The following is a 26,128-nucleotide window of genomic DNA, read 5'->3' as shown; positions in this document are numbered from 1 at the left end:
AGCTAACAATGTACTGAAGTAAAAATTTGTTAAGCGACATCTTGCGGTTGTAATTGTAGTTTCAAAAAAAACAACGGAAAAGTCCAAAGGTCCAATGAGACGCGCAGTTTCGTTTTCACATGGATGGCGCTGGTGTAGCGCGCGGATGATGCAGACAGCATGATCAGTGCAATGCGTGCGCGCGTACGAAAAGCTCGAAAACATGCGCGGATACGAGCTGCAGTTTATCTCATGCCAGTCAGCGCCGCAGCACTTCAGCACAGGCGCTGTAGGACTTCCTAACTGCTCATCGAAAGGCCAAAGAACCCCAACGCCGTTGCGAACTTGGGTAACGTATTACGCTACGGAGCCAGCGGCTCAAACTCGAAACTTGAGACGAGTGGAGTGCATGAGTCACTCGGTCTTTATCTTTCGATAACCTGCGCGCGTAGCTTTCTAAGGCAGTTGTGATCGCTCCCGTGAAAAGCGCTACATAAGACGAGGCTGTTCCGGTAAGTCTCTCTAGTGCATGTTAACACACAACAAGAAGTCCGTGGGTGGTTCTCGTCCTGGAACTTCAATGCGCTGTGGTTTCAACTGCATGAATTGGTTTAATTTCGGTGCGGAGACAGAAACCAGCTTGGCGCCCGTTGACGTTTTCTTTTTTTTTTTTTTTTTCGCTGACGCATTTATACTCAGGAATTATGATCGAAGTGTCGAGCTGGTGAAAACAGGGGTGGTTTTTCAGGCGCGTCCCTGCAGTTTTCTTGAAAGTGCTTTTTTGGTCAAGAGCCTAGATACGATTCACTGTAGGAAGTTTTGGTGAACAGAATCTGCACATGGATCAAGCACAAATTCGATGTGTGTATATATTGTCGAAATATAAGGTATACCTCTCTGGGGCAAAAAAAAGATATTGTCATGCACTTCTGGTTCTCTTTGCATGGTTCTTTGTTTTTGGTGGTTGTTTTTTTCTGCCAATGGTTTTCATTTTGCTGGTCTTTCATAAGGATACATGTATAATATCATCACATGTTCAGCTTAAAAGTAGCGATGCTGGTGATCAATTTTAATTTTACATTTTATTATCTTTTATTTTGGATGTATTACATCTGGGGCAATAATGAAGGCTCCACTGCCACATATTTACATATATGCAGGCTTTCTAGGCATGTTTGTAAAGGCATTTGTCAAGTTTGCATTGACAGTTGCAATTTTGTTTTTCTCTACTAGAGCTTTCACAGACATTTTTCAAACTTGCATTAACAGGTGGTAACTTAGGCTTTGGTGCTTTCATGATGCAACAGTCACACTTGGCATTGTGGGAAACCGATTGCCTATCAATGGCACTTGGGTGCATGCCATCTAGCCGTTACTCATAGGAAGTTTGAACAGCGCTATCTTGAGATTAGTCGCTAGATAAGACGTTTGCGCCAACCACAGTTTTGTACATTGAGTGGTCAGCCTACACACCAGACTGGTCGGTCGTACCTGACTTTGCTCTTGTGTATGAGGAGGTTCATCCAAGGAATGACATTCACTCTTTAGAAAGCAGGCCAGTGACAGCTTCATTATACCTCTTGTTTATCATTTGCTCATATTTGCTTTCACTGCAGCTATGTTCACTCTCGTGCTCCACAATGTGTCTGCCATTTCTAAACAGATTCTGGATTTGAGGGTGGAGCTGGCCCCAAATTTCTTTCATGCGTTCACGTTTGCTTGACCCAAGTGTTTAATAGCAAGTTGTTAGTAATCGTAGAAGCGTGTATATGTGCACATATTTATATCTCCCAAAGCCTGGGGTAGTGGGAATCCCACTGCAAGTCCTAAGCTTGGCCTTCTCTTTCATTTCTCATATGATGAAGCAGAAGCAGTTGATTAATCTGTTACAGAAACATCATTCTCCAATGTGGCATTTTGCAGCAGACCATGTGAAACTGTGAAATACACTTTCACTATAATTTGCTTTTCACACGCCAGGAGGCTGTCATTAGGCTCCTACCACTTTTAGCTTGTGTTGGTATGCAAGATATGCAGCACGAGACTGAATGGGGCTGCTCAAACTAAGATGTCTAGTTTTTTTTTAAGGTTTATCTGTGTTCAGCTATGGTTTTATATATTATACTAATTTTTCCTTCGATTTTTTTTTTTCGAGTCCTGCCTTTATTTCTGGTGTGGAAGCTCCAAAACTTGTGGACATATTTGTACAAATAGTGTCTTCCTGACCAAAATTGCCTCAGTTACAAAATTAGTACACATATGAACTAAACGTAGACTAGCACTTGCAGCTTGAAACTTAGTGTATGAGTGTCCTGGCTGGATGAAGTGCAAGCCTACATGGAAATATATACCTGTGACAAAGAATGATTAATTTCTTCTTTGTCAAGTATGCCAGTATGCCCAGGATACAGGCAGGGCATACTTGCCAATTATGAAAATCCAATTTTCTATTCCCCTTGTCCCCCACTCCCCGTTTAATGGAATAATTCTGCCTGTTGTCTAACAACCATTCCTACCTGTGGCTTACAGTGTAGAAAACTGCTCTGCACATCTGCTCTGCTCAGTAAGACAAATGCAGGCAGAGTGAAGTTAACTTTATATAAAGAAAAACTTGAGGGATGGCACATTCACACAGAGGTGCTGGAAAAAAAAAAGAAACAGAAGGAAAAAGAAAGAAATTAGGAAGAGAGAAAAGGTTACGCCATGAACATTTCTATGGACATATGTAGCCTGTTCTCAGGGACAAAATAGGCAGCCCACTACAACTAAAAGACGCAGGCACAGAGATCAGCAGACTGTCCACATTTGATGCTTGATTTGTCCAAAAGATTTGTCCGGCAGAACTTCTTTTACATAGAGGACTGCTTGGCTTTGTTATACAGAGTTGGCAATAATGAAAAGCAAGTTTCTGGAAATTCTGGACTACAGGTACGGATTGCTGCTCTTGTTTGAAGCACAAGCAGAGCTGCTCATTAACAAAGCCATTTACAAAGGCGGGCTACACTCCATTTCTTTATTATATGACATTTCCCATGTGTGATCACTATAATTTAGTTCACGGATACTATGAATAGGCAGTTTCATTTCTGTGACAGCAGTGGTTTTTCATGACATTTCCACGACTGTGACTTAAATTTTGCAATATAGGTGTGGCGAACAAGACCACGCCAGATTATCGAGTTGTTTCCTTTGATGACTTAAAGTGCAATGCATGTGGTCATTACAAAACTTTAGCAGCCTGAAAAACTAAACGGACAGCATAAAGGACCCAAAGCTACCTTTTATCATGCTATCTCTTTGCTGCTGAGGCTCCTGTAGGTCTTTCTATCATGCTGGAATTTGCTGAGCCATACTCATTAGAACACGCACAGCAGTCGCAGTGCGCAACCAATGATAGCTGCAGCAGAGACTGCAAGGATTGCGGCATTCGCTATCAGCGACACTAGTATGCTTTTACCAGAACCTCCCATATCCTACTGGCTAAAGACAATGTTATCCAAAGGCAGTTGCTAAGAGTTTACGGCCTATTATTTAATGATTGTGATCACATGTGATTGATGTGCGCCTGGGAGTGGATAAACTCTATACGTTGGGAGGAAGGAGGAAAGGTTGCTGTGGCAGAGCTGTCATTGCAGTTTCTTCATTCCAGGGAATTGTGAAAGTATGGGAGTGTCTTTGATAATGAAGCTGTGTATGCACTTTCCTCTCTGCTGAAGCTAGGAGTAATATGGCCAGTGATGGCATTTCCTCGTTGGTGATTCTACAGATAACGCACGCTAATTAACTAAAGGATGGCAGGGCTTGCCGAAAAGACAGGAAAGAGCTGGCAACAGGTTTCCAATTAAGCGTGCGCTAGAAAAAGTTGACACAAAGCTATAAAGAGTCAAATGAAACACCTGCCTCTCCAGCTTCCACTAAGACACTAACATTATTCTGACATAGCCTTTAAGACTGTGCAAACCTAGCAGAACTCGAGCATATGCTAGCGTGAGCAGCTGGCTTGAATCTGTGGTGCATGATACTAGCCACCATAACACTCCTTTTGCAACTTTCACTTTGTGCAAGAATGCAAAAAGGCCTTTAGATGAGCCATGCGCATTTCTAGTTTGTTTATTTATTGTAAACATAGCACACTCCTGTCACTTCAAGCACATATTAATGAAAGCAGCGCACAACATGAGACGGTTGGCAAAGAACTGTCGAACACACGAGCACTGACAATAAATAGTCAGTGGCTCATCTATGCCAGTTTTTTTTCCCCCATCTCATCTCTGCATTGTTTTCGTTCAGTATGTTCAATTTCCAACTACCCTAGCTATGTATGTTGATGGTGGTTATTTCATTTTAGAGCAGTCAGTTCAGTGACTACGAATTTAAGAATACTGCATTTGCAAAATAATCATAAAAAAATTTGTTTCTGTCTTAGGCCAGACCTACTTAGTTCGGTCCAAACCTCCTGGATTGCTCTGCACATGAGTGCACATAACACACCACACCCTCCTTTCTAAGTCTGCCTCAGTGTTTACTACTTTATGCTGCATTCAAGTCGCGCATTATCAGCTATTTCAGTCATTTTATCCATTCATTCATGCAGGTATGTGTTACAGCACCATTATTTTAAGTAGTCTTCTAGGTTAATGCATGTCTGCACATAGAGCCCTAAAAAAAATTGCCAGCTCATGCAACACAGCACTTGTTCAAGAGTGACAGCAAACAGTGAAACAGGTAAAAGATGAAGAATTGTTTAAAAGCTAAAACTACTACAGAGTAACTAATAGCGATGGGGGGCTCTGTGGTAAACAAAGTAGGCATACTGTACATTGCTTGCACTGCGACCTCTACTGAAACAACCTTTACAGTCTTGGCTCCTACGTTAGCTCAAGGCTCACACTTGGAACTCCTCTCAGCCATGCTATGTACACACGTACAGCTTGCTCTCCCCAGCTTGCCGCAGCTGTTTGGCTGCTGATATTTCTAGTGGGAGTGATAACGCATAAGTGGTGAGTGCAGCCGGACTGATAGGAAACCGCACAGAATCACATCTGCCGGCTGCCTTCGAATGTCGCATGGATTGAAGCGGAGTGAGTTGCTAGGCCATTGCATTATAAGAGCAGCCTTTGTTTGCCTCAGATGAAAGCGAAAGGTGCTTGGGCTGTGAACGTAGTGCCAAGGCAGTGAGGAAAGAATGAATAGAAAGGAAAAATACTTGGGTGGCCTGCCTTACCTGCCCCTCTTTATGCATGTTTATTTTGTAACTTGTGTAGAGAACTTTTTCATCATGCAGCGACCATTGGTTGAAGTGAGTAATTTCTGTCACGCCCCCTCCCCCCCGCCATCACTTTTAAGTGTTGATGCCAGCATGCCAGTGCTGCAAACAATTAGACCTTTACTGTAACCTGACTTAAATTTCAGTAATTCTGCTCTGAGCTTCAACTAAAGAGATTTTTTTAATGTGTTTTTACATTGGCATGCATGTATGCATAATGTTTTACATCATTACAGACCAATGCTGTCAAGGCAGAAAGCTGGCCTAGTTGGTAGTTCATGAATAATTAAAAAGACTAGTGCATAGGCCTGGAATGAGAAAATAGAGGATAAATGCTCATTCTGTCTTTTTCTATTTCTTCGTCCCAGTCCTGTGTGCAAGTCTATTTAATTAGTCATAACAAAATATTAATTTATGTGTCCATATTACATTCAACAACACACACTTTTGTTACTAATTGCTGTCATTCTCCTGGATTGTTTTATATCGCAACATGAAGCCTAAAGCATTATACAAATACTCTTTCTGAAGATTTGTTTCAAAGTTACGATTTTGTTATTTCTTTTTTTCCTTGTCATGTTTTTTTAGACATGAATTCCTCACTTTGTCATTTTTAAAAGTTGCTCTCGAACCAGGTAAGGGCACAGACAGTTTTGTGATGGGAGCATAACCGCAGGTAAATATGTTGACGTTAACAGATGCCCTTTATCCATGGTCAAGAAAGATGCAATAAATATAAGCAGAAACCCATAAGTTTTTGCACAGTTCTTGCATTCTGCTGAATGTAGGGTTAAACAATAACTTTGACCAGGGACAGAAATTTTAGCTGAGAACGGAAAGGGATAGCTAAACAGTCAAAAAGCGTGGCTTGACCAACCCACACGACATTGAAGGCGCCCTGAAGCATTTTTTGTTCAGGCTAATAATTGCTGCTAAGGCTTTCCCTCTTTCTTCTCTCTATATTGCTAGCGTACAGGTCAAACAGATACAAACGTGGGTACAGCAAACAGCATGCTAGAGTCTGACAGCTTGGCCAATAATGCATCATGCTACATTCTTTGTATGACCTTATTCAACAAAGCACTCATGAACCTAGTTTTCAATAGTACAAGGGCACGAGCCAATGTTGACATGATGAATGACAAGGGAGTAGAAGGAACTAAAGGAAGTCTGAAAAAGAGTTCTTCAGGACCCTTATGCTAACAGGGCAGTGAATAAACATTGTGCAATGTAGACCTTTTTGTTTACTGCTAAACTGGTCATTTTTGAATTAGCGTTGTGGTTAAAAGAGTGTTAAAGCGAATTTTGTGCATGCGCAGTATGTAAGTGTGACATGAGCTGTGGAGTGGGAAGTGCGTCACTGACTAGTCCCACTACATTTGCAGCTGCTGGCATGTGACAGGGCTTATTACATTTTAGCTCAAGAGCAGAGGGCAATGTGACATCTGTGACAGACAGCTTGAGCAATGTACTGCTCCTCTCGCAGACATGTAGCCTTTGTCGTAAACAGTTCGTTGTTCATCTGTTGGGTCTGTCCACGATAGAACAAGCATGTCCGAACAACAGGGAAAGTTCACCCAGAAGAACATACCTGAGCTTAATTTTAAGAGAAAAATTTCCCTTTCCAAAAAAAAATCACAAAACAAACTTCGTGAACAGGCCAGTTTCTCGCACTTCACGAAACAAAGTTTGGAACACTATAAAAAGAAATTGTTTGCACCCAGCTTTCCAGATATTTTTCTGTTGACACTCCACGTACATCATAATGAGGCAATGGGTAAAATTTTGTCTCCCAGAATGGGTGTCGAGTAAAAAAAAAAAGCAAACACAACATATTTTGAAAAATTTTCCAACTGTGGACGGGTATATCTCACAAATTGGAGGCCTGGAAACCTTAAACTTTGAGACATGATTGTGTGTTCTACTGGTGACATCCATATTTATTCTGGAGTGCCCAGTAGGATTCCTTTGTGTTTGAGAATGCACATGATAGCAAGCAGAACTCATGCGTTGCCAAATTTTGAAAATGATATACAAAAAAGTAGGCAACCCTCAATTTCTTTCTAACTTTCAGAAATGATGTATCGCAACATGCCCAATTTGTTAACGTCTGTTAATGTTGAAGTGCCATTAGCTGTTTTGCTTGCTGAGCACCCACATTTTTGGAGTTTACTGTGTACATTGTGAGACAGCAATGCCTCGTTGTTCTGGCAGTCCATAAAAAAGCGCACATTTTGAGTAATATGTGTCGCACCATATGTATTTTGTAATGTGACGTTGAGGCACATAATGGCCAACACCCTAATAACAAGGGCAGACTTTCAGGGCCTTGCCAAAAGTAAGAACAGAAGGAGAGTGGAGGAATGCTTCAGAAAAGGCTTCACAAGGCAGTTTAAGTGACGCTGTGCACAAAGTGCATTTTAGGGTTGTGATGCACAGCCCTTTAAACAAATATTTCTCAAAACACAATTTGTGTGTACTTAAGTGATGAATCGACCATTCAAGTCAGCGTTGTTTCTCAGATCTTAGTACATGCCTGGCGCATGTACTGAACCAAATAGATTTGGGCAAAAACGATATTTGTGAACAATTTTGTCTCTGCAGATGGTGCAAAAACTGAATCATCAGTATTTAAAAATTTATTTCAAAGTAGCGATAGAAGCAATTATTATAGTTAACATTAAAGTAAAAACTCACTATCTGGGGAACAATTTGGACAAGTTTCTTTACTGTAGCTTAAATAGTTATCCCAAAAATGTTTGCTAATTAAAGCACAAAGCTAAGAAATTTATTTTTGAGTAACATCTCTAGGCTTTGATATATTTTTCTGAACCTTTGTAGGTATCATCTATATGCATATTGTAAGCGGCATGCAAAATTGCAGTTGCCCTGCTTGACTGCAAGCAGAAATATTGGCTAAAGAAACTGAGTCCTATGTTAGCCATCCATGCCCCCTTAACCCATATCACAGATGCCCAGTGTCCTACATGTCGAACGCTCTTTTTTGTGCAGTAACTCTAAGTTTATTGTATAAAAGCTTGTGTCTGCTAATATAAATTCCAGAGGTTCTAAACTTTTTCTGTGCAAGCGTTGCATTGAGTGCATTCATTTTTGTGTGTTGTGTTCATTTAGAGAGAGCCACGAGTCAGTCTTCTCGAGAAGCAGTGAGCAGATCCGACGCACCCAGCACATTGTTATTTAGCAAGAAAAACAAACAAGATTTGCTCATTGTCATGAGAAAACCACCGTGCATGATGAAAAATGTGACATTAGTCATGTCAAATGTTTCAAGCTTTACCACATGCAACAGATAGTGCATTTGCACGGTGTCCTACTTTGTAGGATGGCTGAAAAGTCGGCTTTGAGAAAAATGTTTCCATCTATAAAAGGGCGATTAATTCTGCAGTTTAGCCATATATATGGGTTAACCTTCCCTAAGTAAGGGTCTGGATCTGCCGACAGTCTGGGCTTGTGAAACCAAAAAAAAAAGAAACATTTTTAGAAGAACGTGTTGTCGGGCTAGTTGGTTCAATACTTCAGACATAGCAGTTGCGCAAAACACACACACACACAAGACAGGGTACGAGACGAGCGAAATTCATGTGGCAATCAGTAGCACACCAAGGCCTGAACTTACATCGTCTTATCGAGAAAGGCTACCTCACTATTGACAACCGAAGTGCATTCTTTTTTTTTTTTAAATATGTGCTGTGTCCTTTGAATAAAATCAGTTGTAAGTTTGCGCTCGTCCTGTACCCTGTCTTGTGTGTGTGTGTTTTGCGGAACTGCCATGTCTGAAGTTTAAGTGGAATATTTGGCAAGATCTTAGCATGCATATATTTTGGTGACTGTTACTGGGTTTGAATGTGCTTCCTGCCAGCTGCAGTCACGAAAGTGCACAAAAAAAAGCGGCCTGTATCTTTCGTACTCCAGAAAAAAAAATTGAGATTTGAAATGCAAAAAAAAAAAAAAGAAAAGATAAAAGCTGTTGCTTTTGGCTTTCCTATGAGAGAATCCACATAGGCATGTTACTATCCTGTCATGGTGGCTGAATGGCCATCGTGTTTTGTTCAGGTTCAGTTGGCAGCTGCAACAGCTGCATTTTGGTGTAGGTGAGACGCAAAAATTCTCAATCCGCTGAGTTTCTGTTCTGTGTAAAAGAACACCGATGTGGCTTAAATTAATTTAAAGCCCTCCAGTATGGCCTATACCTCATGGCTGCTCTCTTGGCTCTGGAGTGTAAACTCATTATCTTTAATTTGTCCTTTTTTTGTTAAAAGTACAACTGGTTTTAGTATCAGCTAAAGAATATATGACAGGTGTTTCAGGTAAGCCAGCTACTAGTCTTTTAAAGTAGACTTTTTCGAGTAAAGATATCGTTTTTGTGAAATAGTACTACCAGTGTTGGTGGACATCAGAGAACAGGTGAGCCATATTGAATAGTAAGCTGGCTACCTAAATTCTAATCGTTAATTTTTGCTATTATAGATAGGTGCTTGGTTGCAATTAGAGATTTGTAGCAGGCCATTAGTAACAGATTTCTTTGGGGGAGAAATTCTAGAGGCCCGTGTACTGTGCGATGTCAGTGCACGTTAAAGAACCCCAGGTGGTCGAAATTTCCGGAGCCCTCCACTACGGCGTCTCTCATAGCCTTAGTCGCTTTGGGACGTTAAACCCCATAAACCAACCAACCATTAGTAACAGCCATATCAGTCATTAGAATTTTGAAAACGTGATCACTCTCGACAATTCTGCGAAAAATGTCCCAAATTTGTTGAGTGGCAAGTGACAGCAGTGTTTCAATGGAGGTCAAAATTATTCCAGAGCCCTCCACTACAGCACCTCTTTCTCTCTTTTTCTTTCACTCCCACCTTCCTTCCTTTCCTTATGGCGTAGTTCGGGTGTGCACCAGGATGCGAGGCAATTACTGGGCCATTTCCTCTCCTCAAAAACCAATTTTCAACAGCGCCGAGAATAAATGGGTTTTCGAAATTCTAAAAGCTGGTACGACTATTACTAATAATCAGGTACAAGTCTAAGCAACAGCACCAAGAATAATCAGGTTTTTGAAATTGTAATATCTGATATGGCTGTTACTGATGGCCTGCTACAAATATCTAATTGCAACCGAGCACCTATCTATAATAGCTAAAAAGTTAACTATTAGAATTTAGTTACATAGCTTATTAGTTAACATGGTTTACCCGTTTTTTGATGTCCGCCGACACTGGTAGTACTATGCCTAATTTAAAAAATTAGAGGTGTGCTTCTCTGAAACGCCTACCATAGTCATAGACAATGCGAAATTTTTCCTGTGGTACCTACTTCTTCACTGTGAGTAACATGAACATTTCATTGTGCTGTGCGACTGTTACTTAACCTCAGAGCCATAAGTAATGCTACCACTTGTTTTATACAATGACTAGCAATTTCTTTCAGTATTTAGTGCCCTTTGTTATGAAACGGTGCCTTAACTATAATCTTCGCAACAGCACAAGATACTTTCAGTAGCACTATGCTAGTGTGTGCATAAAGTTCTTTTTGTTATTCATTTTTCAGTAACTTCTTGAAGAACTGCCGATGGTTCTCTCTTGGACATGGACGGAGCGACAGGACACACTGTTCAGCAAATTCAAGAGCCCAAGAATGTTGAGGGTGCTTCTGTGCCATCAGGCATTGCTGAAGGGGACGATGGAAAACAACTGACTGGTACGTCCAGCAACTTGGGTGAGCACCAGAGTGCGCCCCAAGAGAACACCACACAACAACCAGATGTCACAGACACTGCAACAGCTGGGTTTGTTCCTCCAGAGTCGCATAATGATAGCAGGTTAAAGACAGAGTCGACCTCTTTCCAACATCAAGTGCAGATTGAAGTTAATGTCCAACGTCAAGTGCGGATTGAAGTTAATGAAAGCGGCCAGGGAAATGTTCATGCTGCATCTGAAGGCAACAGACCAACGAGTCAACCAGACATGAACCAGCAAAGCTCACCACAGACAGCAGACCCGCAAAAACTGCAGGATGCTTCACCAGTTCAAGAGCCTGCACAAACAGAGGAGAAAAGCCTCACTGGAGGAACCTCTGAGGCTGACGAAAATGCCACATCTCCTTCAAGAGCCCGGCATCCTGCAGATGAAATAGAAGTGGTGGTTGAAGTAGAAGGCAATCCAGCCCCCGAGAACAAGCCAGCGGTGATAGAGCGCAGTGCATCAGATACTGAACTCTGCAATTCTTCGACTGTAGTGAAGGGCATTGATCTTGATGCTGTTTTCTCGAAGTCATTGGAGTGTGTTTCAGAGCCTGCCAAACAAAGTTACGGTGATAACGACCTTTCAAAACGGCCTCATCATCATCGTGGACCCATGATGCGGTCACGGACGCTGTCAGTTGTGTCTCTGTTGTCCACGCACGGCGCAGCAAAGTTTCGTCTATCGAAAAGCCAGAAGCTGACTCTGTTCTGTCTTTGTTTAGTCAACTTTACAAGCTACATCAGCTATTCTGTAATTGCACCTTTCTATCCGCAAGAGGCAAGTCACATTTTTTTCTTCTGTCTTGTGTATTTGTACTTTGTTTTTGAGAAGCAGGACGGTGCACTGCAATTATAGCTCTTTGTTGCATTTAATTTGGCACTTAATCGTTGGAAGCTCTTTCTAAATGCTGTCATTTCCTGTCAGTACTAAGTTGAGTGATGTAGTTACCTGCTATAGTGACACCTGCTGCTACTCTGCAATTGTAATACACCTTTGTTCTGCATTGGCAGTTGCTTCCTTTCCCAGTGAACAAGAATATTCAAGTCCAAGTATATTAAACCAGTCTTGCTTCACTGAAAGGGCTCAAGCATCCTGCTTCATTCGACATGAACTTTCTTAAAAAGGCACCGATAATCTAATTTGGACCAGCTGTGCATGGCAGGTCGAGTGATGTCGGCAAAGCTTTCAAGTGCTGTCCTGAAGCAAACATATGGCTGCTGCCTCTTATCCTATTCGCATGGTATTTTTATTTGAAGTGAACACTGAAAGCTGCAGTTAATATTCACTTGAAGGCAACAACACAGCTGCAGAGGGGAGCTGGACAACCTTCTCATGTCTTTGGAGATGAAAAAAAAAAAATACTGCTTCATCAACAGCCTACTCATCCTCAGATTTCATAAAGCTGAATGAAGCTAGGCTTTTCTTATGCTCTGAGAAAAGTGCATGAAATTCTAACTGAGGATGATGTCATATAAAGTGCTTACTGATGATCAAAAAGGCAGGCTAAAAAGTGCCGCAGAACTTAAGAGCATAACCACAAGAATCAAGCTGAACGCTTCGCAAGCATGTAAGAGAAAAAGGGAAACAATACGATTTGATATACCTATAATAAGCAGGTCTTGAACAAATGGCGGGAGGGAAGCCTCAGTGTGCTGACAAATGTTTCAACAAGAGGACTTCAGCATATATTTCCTAGTTCTCTTGTTACTAAGGCCCTGTACACCGTTGCCAGCAAAAAACAGAACCTGAATACTTGGTACCCCTGTCCCTTTAATCATGGAATCACAGAACTTGCGGACGAGGACACAGAGAGGACACACATGCAATTGGCTGATGTGTCCTTTCTGTGTCCTTGTCTGCAAGCACTGTGATTCCATGATGTCCAAAAAAACCAATTAGGCCAGCAACATACCCTTCAATCAAACTTTCATTTCTCCGCCTACTAACAGATCCAAGATTAGCATTGGTGTGTGACCCACATAGCCCTAATCACAATGCTAATTTGCTATCATCAGCTCTGTCATTACAGGAAGCAGTCGCCATTAACCTGGCCGACTCTAGTGTAGAAGGACTATGGAAGATTAAATGCGGTAGGAAAAATAATAAAAGCAGGAATGTATAAAATATTAGCAATGGCTGCCATAAAAACACCTGATGGGAATAGTATCATCAAGGCAAATTAAGTCAGTTACCATGACACTGAATTAATTTAAACAAGTTCTTGTATACTGCTGTATTCTTTGGCTAGCAAAACTTTTTCCATATCAATGCCTAGGATTTCATGCTTGAATTTAAACACTAAAAAGCTTAGCTTAGACAAAAATATAATTGTGTGAGAAGAGCTGGAGATCTTGGTGAACTGCTGCCCACTGTTCAGGTGGTTAGAGGGCTGAAGTCTTTCAGATGTAGTGCGCCTTGAATGGCGTCATTTATTCAGAAGGTTGTTGTATTAAGTCTTCTTTAAAAATGCACTCATGTACCTAAAAATTGTGCTACATGAATTTTCGCAGTGTATCAGGTATGCTGACCATTTTTCTATGTGACACACTTGCAGGCAGCTTTCAAGGGAATGCGTGAAGCTGTGTCTGGATTTGTTTTCAGTGTTTATGCTTTGACGATGATGGTGTTTGCACCAATCTTTGGAAAGCTGGTGAGTTGCCACCTAAATGCTTTTTATTATTGTCAGTGGTTAGACCTAACTGGCTTTTCCAGATTTGTGTTGAAATTTTGTGCTAGGAATTTCAAATAATTTACATTTCATTGTTTAGTTTTAACACAGATCACTTCCTGCTGTACATGCTTTCTTTCTTCGAGAAGTCCTCATTTTAATAACAATAAATATGTGAAGTTACATCCTGGTTTTTCAGAGTGAGTTAGTCTGAAAATAATTTATGCAACCATGCGAGCAGAAGGTACTGTTCTGTTACCACCCTGTTCAATAAGACTGAGCACTGTATTTCCAGGTTCCCATTCTTGGAACAAAGCTCATATTCTTCACTGGCATTATATGTGCTGGAGGAGCAAATATCTTGTTTGGGTGAGCGTTTTTTTCTTTTGTCACACACGACTGAACGTGCAGCAAATTTTGCTCTGCTAGGGAAAAAGATCCCCTGTCAACAAAAACCACCCGTCATGCCAACAACAACTGGAACAAAACAAATAGCATCTGATTCTAGATATGTTTTCAACATTCAATTTTTTTTTCTTGAATAGCCTAAGCATAACATACTTCAATTTTGGAAGAAAAAGTAGGCACCATACTTGGTGTCACAGGGCTAAGCACTAAAATTATAGGAGTATAGAAAGTACGAAATAATCATTTCATCAAACATTACGACAGAACATATTTGTAAATAAAAGTTCTTTTTTAGTTGTGTATTTAATTTTGCACTCCTGCAGTTTGTTGAAGCTGGTCTCCCGTGTCTCTGACCACTTTGCCTTGAGCTCACTGGTTTAGTTCACAATTTAGTTCACATTTTAGTTCGCATTGCATTGTTCTTGTGCAGCCTGCTCGACATGGCCGAAGACACGCTCGTCTTCACTGTGATGTCATTTCTTGTGCGGATTCTAGAAGCAGTAGGAGCTGCAGGCTTCTGCACGGCATCATACTCTATAGTCCTCCATATCTACCCAGACCACATCAGTACAGTCTTCGTAAGTGTGCTTAGCAGTTTAATGTCCTAAGCAGCTTCACTCAATGTGATGCTGTATATAGCATAGTTTCGGGGACTTTGTCTTGAACATAATTGGTTTTCCTGAAATAATTGTATAGATTTTGTGATTTTCCTACCAGTTACTATTATCAGATACAGCTAATGGCAGTCACTAGATATCAGACAAAAATTCCTTCAGAAATTGTGTGGTGATCCCATATATATTTTGGACATCATTGTTAATTATAACATATCCACCATTTCAGGGCATCATTGAGACATGTGTTGGCGTTGGAATGAGCATTGGCCCAGCAATAGGTGGTGCCCTCTACAGTGTAAGTGACCTTCAAGTTTCCATGTCAAGCCAGTGCTATATATATGACATGAAAATGTATACTCCAGTTATGTGTACCAAAGTTTGCTAGGAAATGTTAAAATTTTATCAGGTAAGCTTATAACTTTAGCTATGACTACCTGAGCTCAAACTTCGCTGCAGTTCTGTGCAGAAATTTAGAAGTAGCATATTATATTACCTTAATTTTTTTTTTTGTTCCTCTCTAGGCTGGTGGATTTGGACTTCCATTTTACATACTTGGCACCTGCGTCTTGCTAACTTTTCCAGTATGCTGGTTCATCATGAAAGATATCCAAGGTATTGAGCTGCTCAGCATCATGTTTGCAACTGCAGGAATTTGATAGTTTCCTTTTTTTTTTTTTAACAGTAATTTAGTGGCTTATTCCCTAGAACAAAAGTATTTTTATCACATTATTGTTGTGTTCTGTTTACGACTGAACAATGACGAGTCACAAACTCAGCAAAGCATATCGCTATCTTTTAAGTGAAGCCTGCTGAAATATTGTAACTGCGGACAGAGCATATGGTGTAAAATAATGCAGAATGGTGGCCACTAAGAGTATCTTGAATAAACAGCGCGAACGAAGACGAGCACAAAAGACAAGAAAATGGACGACACAGCGCTGACTAACAACTGAGGGTTTATTGCTGATCACACAAGTATAAATACATAGATGTCGGAAGAGAGGGAAAGGTATACAAAGTGCAAAAAAAAACAAAAAAAACAAAAAAAAAACCATAAATGTGACAACAGCAACAGAAGCGCGCTAGAAATCAGCGGAGATTATCAGCCCCCAGGAGTGACAGCTCTTTTTCCAGTAGTGTTAGCGAAGGAGTGCTTACACATGCATTTCCCTGCTTGAATATGTTGTAGACCTCGATAATTTCCCTCGCAGTTTTTTCCCGATTTTTGGCAATGACCTTGGTTTCATGATATAGCGGAACGCACTGTTTTTTATCTGTCTTTGCCCATTCACAATCCCGGCAATGAATGCCGAGGTGACCGGAAACTACTTTTGACACTTCGGGAAAAATCGGGAAAAAACTGCGAGGGAAATTATCGAGGCCTATAACATATTCAAGCAGGGAAATGCATGTGTAAGCACTCCTTCGCTAACACTACTGGAAAAAGAGCTGTCACTCCTGGGGGCTGATAATCTCCGCTGATTTCTAGCGCGCTTCTGTTGCTGTTGTCACATTTATGGTTTTTTTTTTGTTTTTTGTTTTTCTTTTTTGTTTTTTTTTTTGCACTTTGTATACCTTTCCCTCTCTTCCGACATCTATGTATTTATACTTGTGTGATCAGCAATAAACCCTCAGTTGTTAGTCAGCGCTGCGTCGTCCATTTTCTTGTCTTTTGTGCTCGTCTTCGTTCGCGCTGTTTATTCAAGATGCTTAACCAACTAGCCCGCCAAAACGTGTTAACACTAAGAGTAACAGCTCAACACTAGAGTCCCCGCTAGGACTACCCATGCACAATCTGCATAGCTTTCTTTTTTGTTGTTGTACTTGTCGTTTTTCTTCAGTTCCAATTGCTACGCATTGAGCTGTCCTCATGGCTTAAAAAGAGCTAAAAGCACGAGAAAAAAAAAAATTGGTCACCACAGCACTTATGTACTATGAGCATTAACCATATTGTACATATTTGCTTTTTTTTTTACTTTTGTCTGCAGTACAAGCAAAAGAAACAAGAACAGAGTCATATTTCACTCTTCTCAGGATACCACAAGTGATCATCGTCTCAATAATTCTGGTTGTCGGGTCTCAATCACAGGGCTTCGTTGAGCCAACTTTGGAGCCCCATATGCGACAGGTAAAGCAGCCTCAGAGAACTACCAGCACTCTGAGATAATCCGTTCAGGGCAATGGTGCATGCTTGCCTCAGTAATGAGCAAGTTTGCATAAGTCATTTCTCAGGTTTGAGTCTATGGCCTGTGACTGGCTGTTCCCTGTCAAACAAGTGAAGCCTATTTATTAGAGAAGACACAAGGTATGTGGATAAATTATTTTTCCGGACAGTATTTTTCTTTATTTTTCAGGAGTTTGATGTGGACACAAGCATAGTTGGCAGCTTCTTCCTAGTAATGTCTGCAATATTTTCATTATGTTCTCCACTTGTTGGCCTCATCTGCATGAAAACGGTAAATTTTTCTTCTTTAAAATATGTATGTTTCCTTTTCCACTTTTGCTTACAACATTGTGAATCATATTTCTACAAGGTTCCTGCAGGCCAGATACTTCTTTTCAGATAACAGAGTAGTAGCACAAAAATTTACATTCACTTGTATTCATGTCCAGACTCATGTAAGCACAAAACATAGCACGAAACTTCAAACAGTATTTGCCACTTATGTAATTTATGTCTACTTTTTTGCCCACTAGTTACTACACATACAAATTAATCTGAATATTGACTAGGTATCACGCGTGCACTACAAGAGAACATGATTGAATGTAAGTCAGGTTACTTATTTTGTATTCTGTCTACCCCTTTTGTGCAAGGCTATGGAAATTCCATCTGGTGATCGGTGAGAGTGTGAGCTAGTGTTTAGACAGTGCGAGACTGCAAGATTTGCCACACTTAGCGAGATTATATGAAAACAGTAAGGCCATGCATGAGCTACATTTGGAACTTATTTGACTCTGTCTGCAAGCAGTTTTTGCCTCCAGAAGAAAAAGGTGTGAGCTACAATTCTTTTTTTTCTTTTACTTCATGGGTGCAGGAGCAGCGCATCCCAATAATGATCATCGGCCTAATCATAATGTCTGCAGCCCAGTTGTTAATGGGGCCAGCACCATTCTTGGGCATTCCAAGGTGAGCCACACTGCAATCAGTCCAAGAAATTGAACATGTTGTTCGCCTTCATCAACCGCAGGCTCTGCTGTTTTAATCATGCTCATAGCATGCCATGTTGTGCTGTGCCGAGTTAGCTACGAAAAGGACCGTTAAAATGAGGCAGCCTTCTAGTTAAGTCTCAAACAACAGCAGTTGTCAAGTCACCAAGGTTAACTTCCAGATACTTTCCATGTCCCTGTGGTTCCTGCTGCTTCAGATGAAAAAGAAAAACGTTATTTATAGTGTGTTAAAAAAATGTGCAGACCCAGGTTAACTTTCAGACACTTTCTATGTCCCCATGGTCCCCGCTGCTTTAGATAAAAGAAAAAAACATTATTTATAGTGTGCTAAAAAAATGTGCAGACCAAAGTAAAATTTGGGGTGATTAAATCTGCATAATTTGTGTTCATAGTTCACTAAAATGAACATTAAATTAAAGCTGGCCTTCTGTCTTCAGAGTAATAATGTCCAAAATTACAGCATTTAGAGTGCTTTAAATCAATTACAATTTCTCCCATCTCTGGGTATCCTAAGCATCACAATTCTGGCTGGTCAAAACAAATGAGCAGACATTAGTTGAGCTCTGTATAAAGAGAATATTGGTAGCATCTGGCACTGCAGCATCCAGAACACTGCAAGAACATGAATCAGAGCAGCAATTGTTTCTATACTGCCATTACAAGCCATTTCTAATAACTGTTTGGTAGTATTATGAGCCAGCCATTAAATAAACTCCAGTCCATACCCCTTGCTTTATCGTTACTTTGAGAAAAATAACAATAATAATGCCTATATTTTCCACTGAAGAAATGAGAAAGTTGGGGAAACAAATGTAAAGTTCAGCTTGCTTATTCCCCGATCCCTTGTACATGTTCCCACAAAGGATGCATAGGAAACTTTCCATAAATGAAAACTTGCTGCTCCGGATATGCATTTCAGAAGCAGCTTCAGCATTGTTAATCTGCATGCACTTGTGTTGCAGCAACCTCTGGGCTACACTGGCCACGGTGGCTGTTCTGGGGGCCTCCTTTGCTTTCGCCTATGTGCCCACAATGGAAAGCATGATTCGTGCCGCAACGTGAGTCCACGAACAAGTGTTGCATCTAAGTTGATAGGCGACCCTCTTCAGGGCCACAGCTTTTTTCTTTTTTTTTTTTTCTGCTGAAGGAGCTGTACTCCGTGTGTGGTCAAAAATGAACCAGTCAAAATATGTGAGCATTCTTTATGCCCTACGATAATAAGCAACAACAAAAAAAAATTCAAGAGCATTGTGTGCACCTTCTGTGCATCGTTGGCGTGATGACTTAGGAGCCTTAAACTGTAGTCTGGATCACATGCTGAGTGAATATGACTGGTAGCTTTGTTTGCCTATTGAAGTCAACATTGACCATGTGCCCCGAAGTTAAAAAAAAAAAATACATCCTGCAATGTCTTTCTGTAGTAAACGATTGCCTGCCTGGAGCACAGGGGGAACACGACCCTAAAGGATGAACTTTTTAACTGCTTGCTGAATTTCATTTCAACTTGCGGGGCTAGTTTATATCACTACTGGGACCATCTCTGCTAAATTTAAATTTTTCCGGAATAGGTGGGTGCGAAGAACGTTATGCAACCTACATGACAACTATGACTATGCTTGCTTAAGAAAACTATCATTCTTTCTTTCTTTCTTTTTTTATTTGAGACAATCTGGTACAAATTGGCTCAGGAGGCAATAGCAAAAGGCCCTGATGGGGCCTGACTAGGCTATGCCCCCCTGACAGCACAAGCAGCACAAGTGTACATATGATTACACATCATAAGCAGACCAAAGTAAAACACATCAATTCGGTTCCCAATTTCTTTGTTATGTGACCTTAGGAATGTCCACAGCACGCAACTGTGGAATTATTTCGCCTTATTTTTAAAATTTTTTACAAGAATGACACTGGTTTTTCATTCGCACGATTTTTGTTACTAACTCGTTTTTTCAGTATGCAGAAAAAGACAAACTAAGCGCTCAGTTGTGTTCCTCACAAAACAAGTAATACTGGAAGAATAGGTTTCCTAAGCTGAAATTTTGCTGAAAGAAACAGGAAATGATAAAAATGGACTCGACTGAAGACTGCCTAAGAAAATCACCCAGCAGAATAATGAAATTTGGCAAAGATGGTACCAGCAGTGATATAAAGTAGCTCGGAAAGTTTCAATGAAATCAAGCAAGCGGTTCAAGAAAAATCACTCTTTATAGTAGTCTCCCCCTTCACGTGTGTTGTTTTTGGTGTCCAACGTAGCTGTTCACCTACTTTTTCTCGCAGTTCTGGTGGCATGAAGGAGGACATTGGAACATATGCGCTTGTCTCTGGCTGGTGGAATGCCATGTACTCCTTGGGGTATGTTCTGTGTGTTTAGCCATCCTTGCATACTTGCGCTCACACAAGAAAGCGTTCTGTAAGCGCTAGGAACAAAAGGATCTTCTAGTTTTCCAAACCCGTAAACGAAACTAGGTTTTTATATATTTGCGGATCTCATAAAATGACGGTCAACATCATTAAGTTGCAGTGCAGAACCGCCAAGCAGACACGTAATTTAACTGCTGCACACACAGAAAATTAGAATCTCCTTGATTTTGTATCACTTGGTCCGGACAACCAATTAAAAACAGCAAAAAGCAAACTATATCACCTTTCATTTGGTAAGGAGTGATAAGTAAATGGTGCCAGGAGACTGCTGCTAGTTACTGTAGCCCCTGATACTAGTAAACTGAAAACTTGTTTCGATTAGCAAAAATTAACTGGCACAATTCAGAGCAAACGCTTGATACACCAGGTGTAAAATGTTACTAGCATGTGTTGGGCTGTGTCAATTCAGGAGCAAGCTACCTTCTCATGAGCCAAGTTGTGTGCCCTGTCCAGATGCGCCGTCGTGTGGGCATACAATGTCTGAAAATGTTATTGTGACCTTTGAGGGCATTATTAAAAGCAATGACCAAAACTAATAGCTGCCAAGCCTTTGGCCTTCGGGCCTTTAAGGGACAGATAAATGAAATCAATGAAAAGGAAAAGAAGCTAATGGGACTGAATGTATTTTCGGAGGACAGGATGAAGGTTGATTGCTGGCTTGGTAGGAAGTGTAGTATGGGCCTCACCTGGGTCCAGTGATGTTCCATGCTGTAATGAGTAATTCCATCAGTTAGACCCAAAAATCCCTACTTCAAGCCCTTTTTCCCTGCAGCAGTTTGAAAACTCCGGCAATTTTGAAAAAGCGAGACAGACAGTTTCAGTTCCTAAAATTTCCTTAAACTCAGTAAAAATTCTCTTTTCGCCAAACTTTCCTCCTCAAATTACCTTAAAAAGAGAAAATTCCTTAAATGGAACATCACTGTCTCAACTGGTTCAAATTTGATTGGAACTGCGACAGAAATATGTAGGAAATATGGAACAGAAATCAGCAGTGCATTCTGGTTGATGCACCTTGCACATTAAGCCCACCATTTCTATGCAGTAAGGCACCAGTTTATGACTGTAGGCCAGAACTTCTTACAACAAGCTTGTGTTTAATGATTCTGCCTGTGGAGCACCCCGACTCTGAAAGTTTCTGGAGTTACCTGTCAAATCAGCAACACTTTCCAAGAAGTTTTCCATCGCATACAAGTGCACACAATGATGAGAATTTACATTTTATGCAGGCACTAGAATGAGCGAGCTGGTGTTGTAAAATTAGCATTCAAATGCTTAACTACCCACCGATTGTGAATACTTTTGTTTGTAGTTATGGTATAGTATATGGGATTTAACGTCCCAAAGCGACCTGCTACAAGGGAAGTCATAGCGGAGGGCTCCAGAATAATTTTAATTACCTGGGGTTCTTTTAAGTGCACCGACATCCGACACCTTGCATTTTGCCGTCATGGGAACACAGCCATCTGTTGTTCATTGTTGCTACTGAGAAGAGCTTCTGCTAGGTTTACGGTATTTCTAAATACAGGGAAGTACTACCTGTTCACATTCCTGTGGCATGCTTCGTTGCAGAGAAGTCGTTGGTCCATCAACAGGGGGCGTCCTGTTGGACTTGATTGGCTTTCCTTGGGCCAGCACAGTTGTAGCAGGAGGATCTCTGCTAACGGTACGGTTATAAACAATTTATAATTTGCATTCACATTATGGCATTTTTCACTTAAACTGCTGTAGTTTGCACCTCAGCTTACTTATTAATGAAAAGCTTTAAAGCATATACAACAATTTTGAAGGTAAAGAATCTTTAATGAGACTATACTGTTTCTGGAGCACAAGTTGCTTTGGTATATCTGACAAAAGTAAGGAGTAAAGGAGCTCATTTTCACTCCTTCAGAAATTGTTTTGGCTGCGGCTTTATTCAAGTGTGGCCAGGCTTGTCTAGAGCACTGAAGCTGTGCTCTGCGAAGAAAGCAAAATGTTATGCCATTTACTGACGTTTTGTCGACCACGCTTGCACTTATGTGAGCTATATACGTATAAGTGACAAAGGCAAGCACAATGTCCCTGAAAGAGTACCTCTGCTAAAGCTGCAGTCTGTCCCCATCGCATTGCTACAGGATTCTAGTCAAGCCAACATCATGAATGGCCGTTCAAATTTGGGGAAGGCAAGCTGTTTGCATCACATTGCTGCTCATATGGACAAAATAAATTAAGAGATTGCAGCGGCTTGCCAGTGAGAGGGCCTAATATGAGCTGCATTATAAGGTAGCGTCTTCCTCACAAGGGTCTGAAGGGAACGCCCCGAAAAATTAATTTTGGTGCGGCAAATTTTGGGGGTGGCAGATGCCAGCGCTCTCCTCCCCTTGGCACCATCACTACTTTCAATTTCATCAATGCAAGGCAATCTTCCTTGCCGTACTGCACTTGGGGAGTTGCTTTGAATGATGGACACAATAAAGCTATGGCAAGAACTGCATTCAGGATTGGCCGACGTACTACATCATCTTCCTATCTGCAGGCCTTCATAGCAACTCTCTACTGGTGCTGTGCATCCCGAACTGAACCGGAATCCTTCTGGCATGAAGGTCAACCCTCTTCTTCGAGCAGCAGTATTGAGGACAGTGACAGTGCCGTCTCTGAACCACTCGGAGAGACAACAGCGCTACTGGGGAAAAAGAAGAAGGATGTGCAATACAATTCTCTTTAGCCTGTCTTTGCACACATGTATAGTGCTACACTGAACCTGCTTGGGGAACCTGAGGAGAGTCTTCAGAAAAGAAGAATATCATTTGAAAGCAGCCACTTTGTGGTTCTTGCTGTGGCAAGCAGAGAGGCCTAGCTTTGAATGGGGGCGGTTAAAAAAGAAGGAAATTATAGCAAGCAATGTTTCACGTAGACATTGTTAGACATTTTTTTAAGTAGCAATGTTTTAAGTTGACATATTAAGTCAACGGCAAATTGAATACCATGGAAGCCATGAAAACTCTTAAAGTGGGGCATACGGGTTTGAAATCCCCCAAATAATGGGGAAAAAAATTAATTTTTTTATAATTTTATTCACTTGCATGCTTCATTTTTTGCCGCCTTGAAGTTTCATTGCTAAAATCGACTGGGAAGTAAGTACTCTAAAAAAATTGTTTCGTGAACCATGGCGGCTTTGCATTGCTAGGAAACTCCTGAGCAATCGGTGTTTTTCTTCGTTTTGTTTTTCTGACTAGATGCTCACCTTGTGAAGCTAATTTCTTCATGAATGCTTCATCTATTTTGACCTCTTTTATTTTGTTGCCTCCCTAGGGCCATACTGCAGGTCAAGACATTCTTTGTTTTACAAATTTGTGAATTTTAAATTTCTTGTGTGATATTTCCTTCTCACTCCAAGCATGTCAATAGACACTGCATCATGAAAATTCAAAAAAAAAGATTACTGCTTTGCGAAAAAAACATTTCTAAGAATGTCTTGACCTGTAGCACGCCAGTATGAATGCAATAAATGTAGCATCAGCGTTCTGCCACGTTTTCTTCACTCTGCAGCCTTTTTACAAGATTCAGAGCAAACAATATATTATAAACCAGTTTTCTGCAGATATAACAATGAAATTTTATGGGAATAGCCATAAAATTGTTTATAATATGGTCAAAAAATGTCATGCAAATACAAGAAATTAAAAATTTTTGCTGAAAGTCGCATCCCTCCTTAAGGGGGATCGTGGATTTACACACCAACCTCATTTTTTATGGCTTTTGGTGAAAATTTTTTTGCACATTAGTAATGCTTTCAAACTTAAGTGTACAAAATTTAAGAACTACATCTGGAGAATTTTTCTTATGCAATTTTTTTTCTCCTCTGCACCTTGTGGAAAGCCTGCAGACTCGACAAAATGTGGAATAAGACACTGCATTCACTGCATTTCTGAATGCGTGCTACAAATGATGACAATCATATATTTTTTTCCCCAACACAAATCTTTTGTTTCCATTTTTTACAAAACAGTTAGCCTAGGCATGTATAAAATGTACAAGATATCACACCAAAAATCTACAATTCATCAAAATGAAAAACAAAGATTCTCATCGCATAAAGTGTAGTTCTGTGAGTGCAACAAAACAAACAGGGTCAAAATATGCAAAAAAGTTGCGAAGAAATCTCCATAAGGTGAGCATCCAGTCAGAAAACCGGAATGGAGGAAAACATCCATTGTAGTGTTTCCCCACTATGAAGTGCCATCGCGGTTCATGAAACAATTATTTTAGACTACTTCTCCATGGACTTATCAATGAAACTTTGGGACAGCACAGAAAGCAAGGCACATGAGCAGATACAGTGATATCTAAAAAAAAAAAAACTTGTACGGGCAATTTTTCACGGTCTCAGAGACACATCCCCCCTTAAACATGTGTGGCCGACTTGCAGTTGAGAGGTGCACTGCAGCAGTACTACACACAAGTGCAGACTGCATCTTACAGTTTCAAGCCAGTATATACAGGCTGCAAGTATGTTTTTCACGGCTCCTATGGTAAGCAGTCTAATGCCTTCAACTCTACATGGATGCATTGCAGGCTGCAACATTGGCATGGTTTTGTACATGCGCTCCAAAACGAAAGGATAGCCAGTATTCAAACAAGAATGAATTTCGTAGTTACTTTTACAGTGGAGCTGAAAACGTATCACGGATATTATCCAACGGAAAACTATTTAGAAGAAAACAAAAAGTATGCTTTTTGCTCATCGCACTTAAACGAGCAATCACCGGTTGAATGCAGACAATGTGTTCCCTTTCGTATTGGAGCTAGCAGTGTGTGCCTTATCTTAACTGTGAACATTACCATCACTATACTCATCATCAGATGCTGTGTTTGTGCCAATGTGTCACTTCTAAAGATACCATGACATGAAGCTTCATGCAATCACTGCACCACTTGGTACTTGTTTGTTACCTCACTATGGGTAGTTTTGAGAGAAAGCCAGTGTTTCTTTGTCATCCACTGGCACCAAGAGTGCTGTGCCAGTGTTTCCAGGTATTTTTACACCAGGATGAATGCTTATGCAAAGTCAATAGATGAGCATAGGAAGTCTTTAGTCTTCCATGTACCTGCTCAGGTAGTGTTGCATCCCCTGTACAGTGGATGTTAAGCACATTTTATCTTCTGGGTTTCATTTTTTATCATTATATTACTCCTGAAAATTCACTGTGTATAAGTGCTTTAAAATCCAGTTCACCATTTTTCTCAAAGGTCTTTAGCCAAATATGTATGCTTAGCACATACCAGATAACCCTCCCTTTTTCAACATGAGAAGACAGTTATTATGCTTACACAAATGAGGCTGTAAAAAATAAGTTATACGAACTAGCTCGGCAATATAAATTTCAGCATCCTTTTTCCAGCAGATGATCTTCCAATATATGATTGCATTGTTAAACCATGAGCTTTTAAACGGAGGGTTCCAGTGTCTATTTTTAGCCTCTTCGAAACCAAGCAAAAGTTAATGTTTCACTGGCCGCATTAATGCACCATGTGTGAATGCTGGGAACGAAATTAACCTAACTTTATTAGTTTTTAAATCTGCATAATATAGGAAATCTTATCGCCTACACTCCAGAACTTCAGTGATCGCAGAGACCAATGAATTCGCAGCTTTTGCTACAGTAGTAGTATTAGTTACGGGCTTTCATTGCTTCATTACAAACAAGGTGTTACACAATGCTGTTTGAATTATAAGATGCACCATCTCCACTTTAGCCCGAAGCCGACAGCATGTCATTAATTTTGGTCTTTTGTGAATATAAGGCAACTATTTTATAGCAACTACACTTTTTATCTGTGCAATAAATATGGCTTGCAAATTCTAGAA

General features: G+C 40.6%; 1 protein-coding gene across 6 annotated transcripts; it reads left to right on the top strand.

Annotated features, from left to right (window-relative positions):
- The first annotated feature begins 125 nt into the window (after window positions 1–125).
- On the top strand, window positions 126–26,128 carry LOC149372616 (MFS-type transporter SLC18B1-like). Of its 6 annotated transcripts, XM_089567138.1 has the most exons (15): window positions 944–1,534; window positions 2,862–2,907; window positions 10,805–11,779; window positions 13,557–13,648; window positions 13,962–14,035; window positions 14,505–14,652; window positions 14,918–14,986; window positions 15,213–15,303; window positions 16,680–16,819; window positions 17,046–17,147; window positions 17,730–17,821; window positions 18,825–18,920; window positions 20,140–20,214; window positions 21,853–21,946; window positions 22,796–26,128. In XM_089567138.1, exons 3-15 carry the CDS (start codon window positions 10,843–10,845, stop codon window positions 22,982–22,984), a joined length of 2,199 nt encoding a protein of 732 aa, XP_089423264.1. In that variant the 5' UTR covers window positions 944–1,534; window positions 2,862–2,907; window positions 10,805–10,842; the 3' UTR covers window positions 22,985–26,128. The 6 variants fall into 6 exon arrangements, with proteins under 6 accessions (XP_089423260.1, XP_089423262.1, XP_089423264.1 ...); XM_089567134.1 differs by lacking the exons at window positions 944–1,534; window positions 2,862–2,907 and adding an exon at window positions 126–328; XM_089567136.1 differs by lacking the exons at window positions 944–1,534; window positions 2,862–2,907 and adding an exon at window positions 394–491.

The sequence above is a fragment of the Amblyomma mixtum genome, chromosome 1, assembly GCF_055824585.1.
Source record: "Amblyomma mixtum isolate Tamu chromosome 1, ASM5582458v1, whole genome shotgun sequence".
NCBI lineage: Eukaryota > Metazoa > Arthropoda > Arachnida > Ixodida > Ixodidae > Amblyomma > Amblyomma mixtum.
This window is presented reverse-complemented; position numbering and strand designations above follow the sequence as displayed.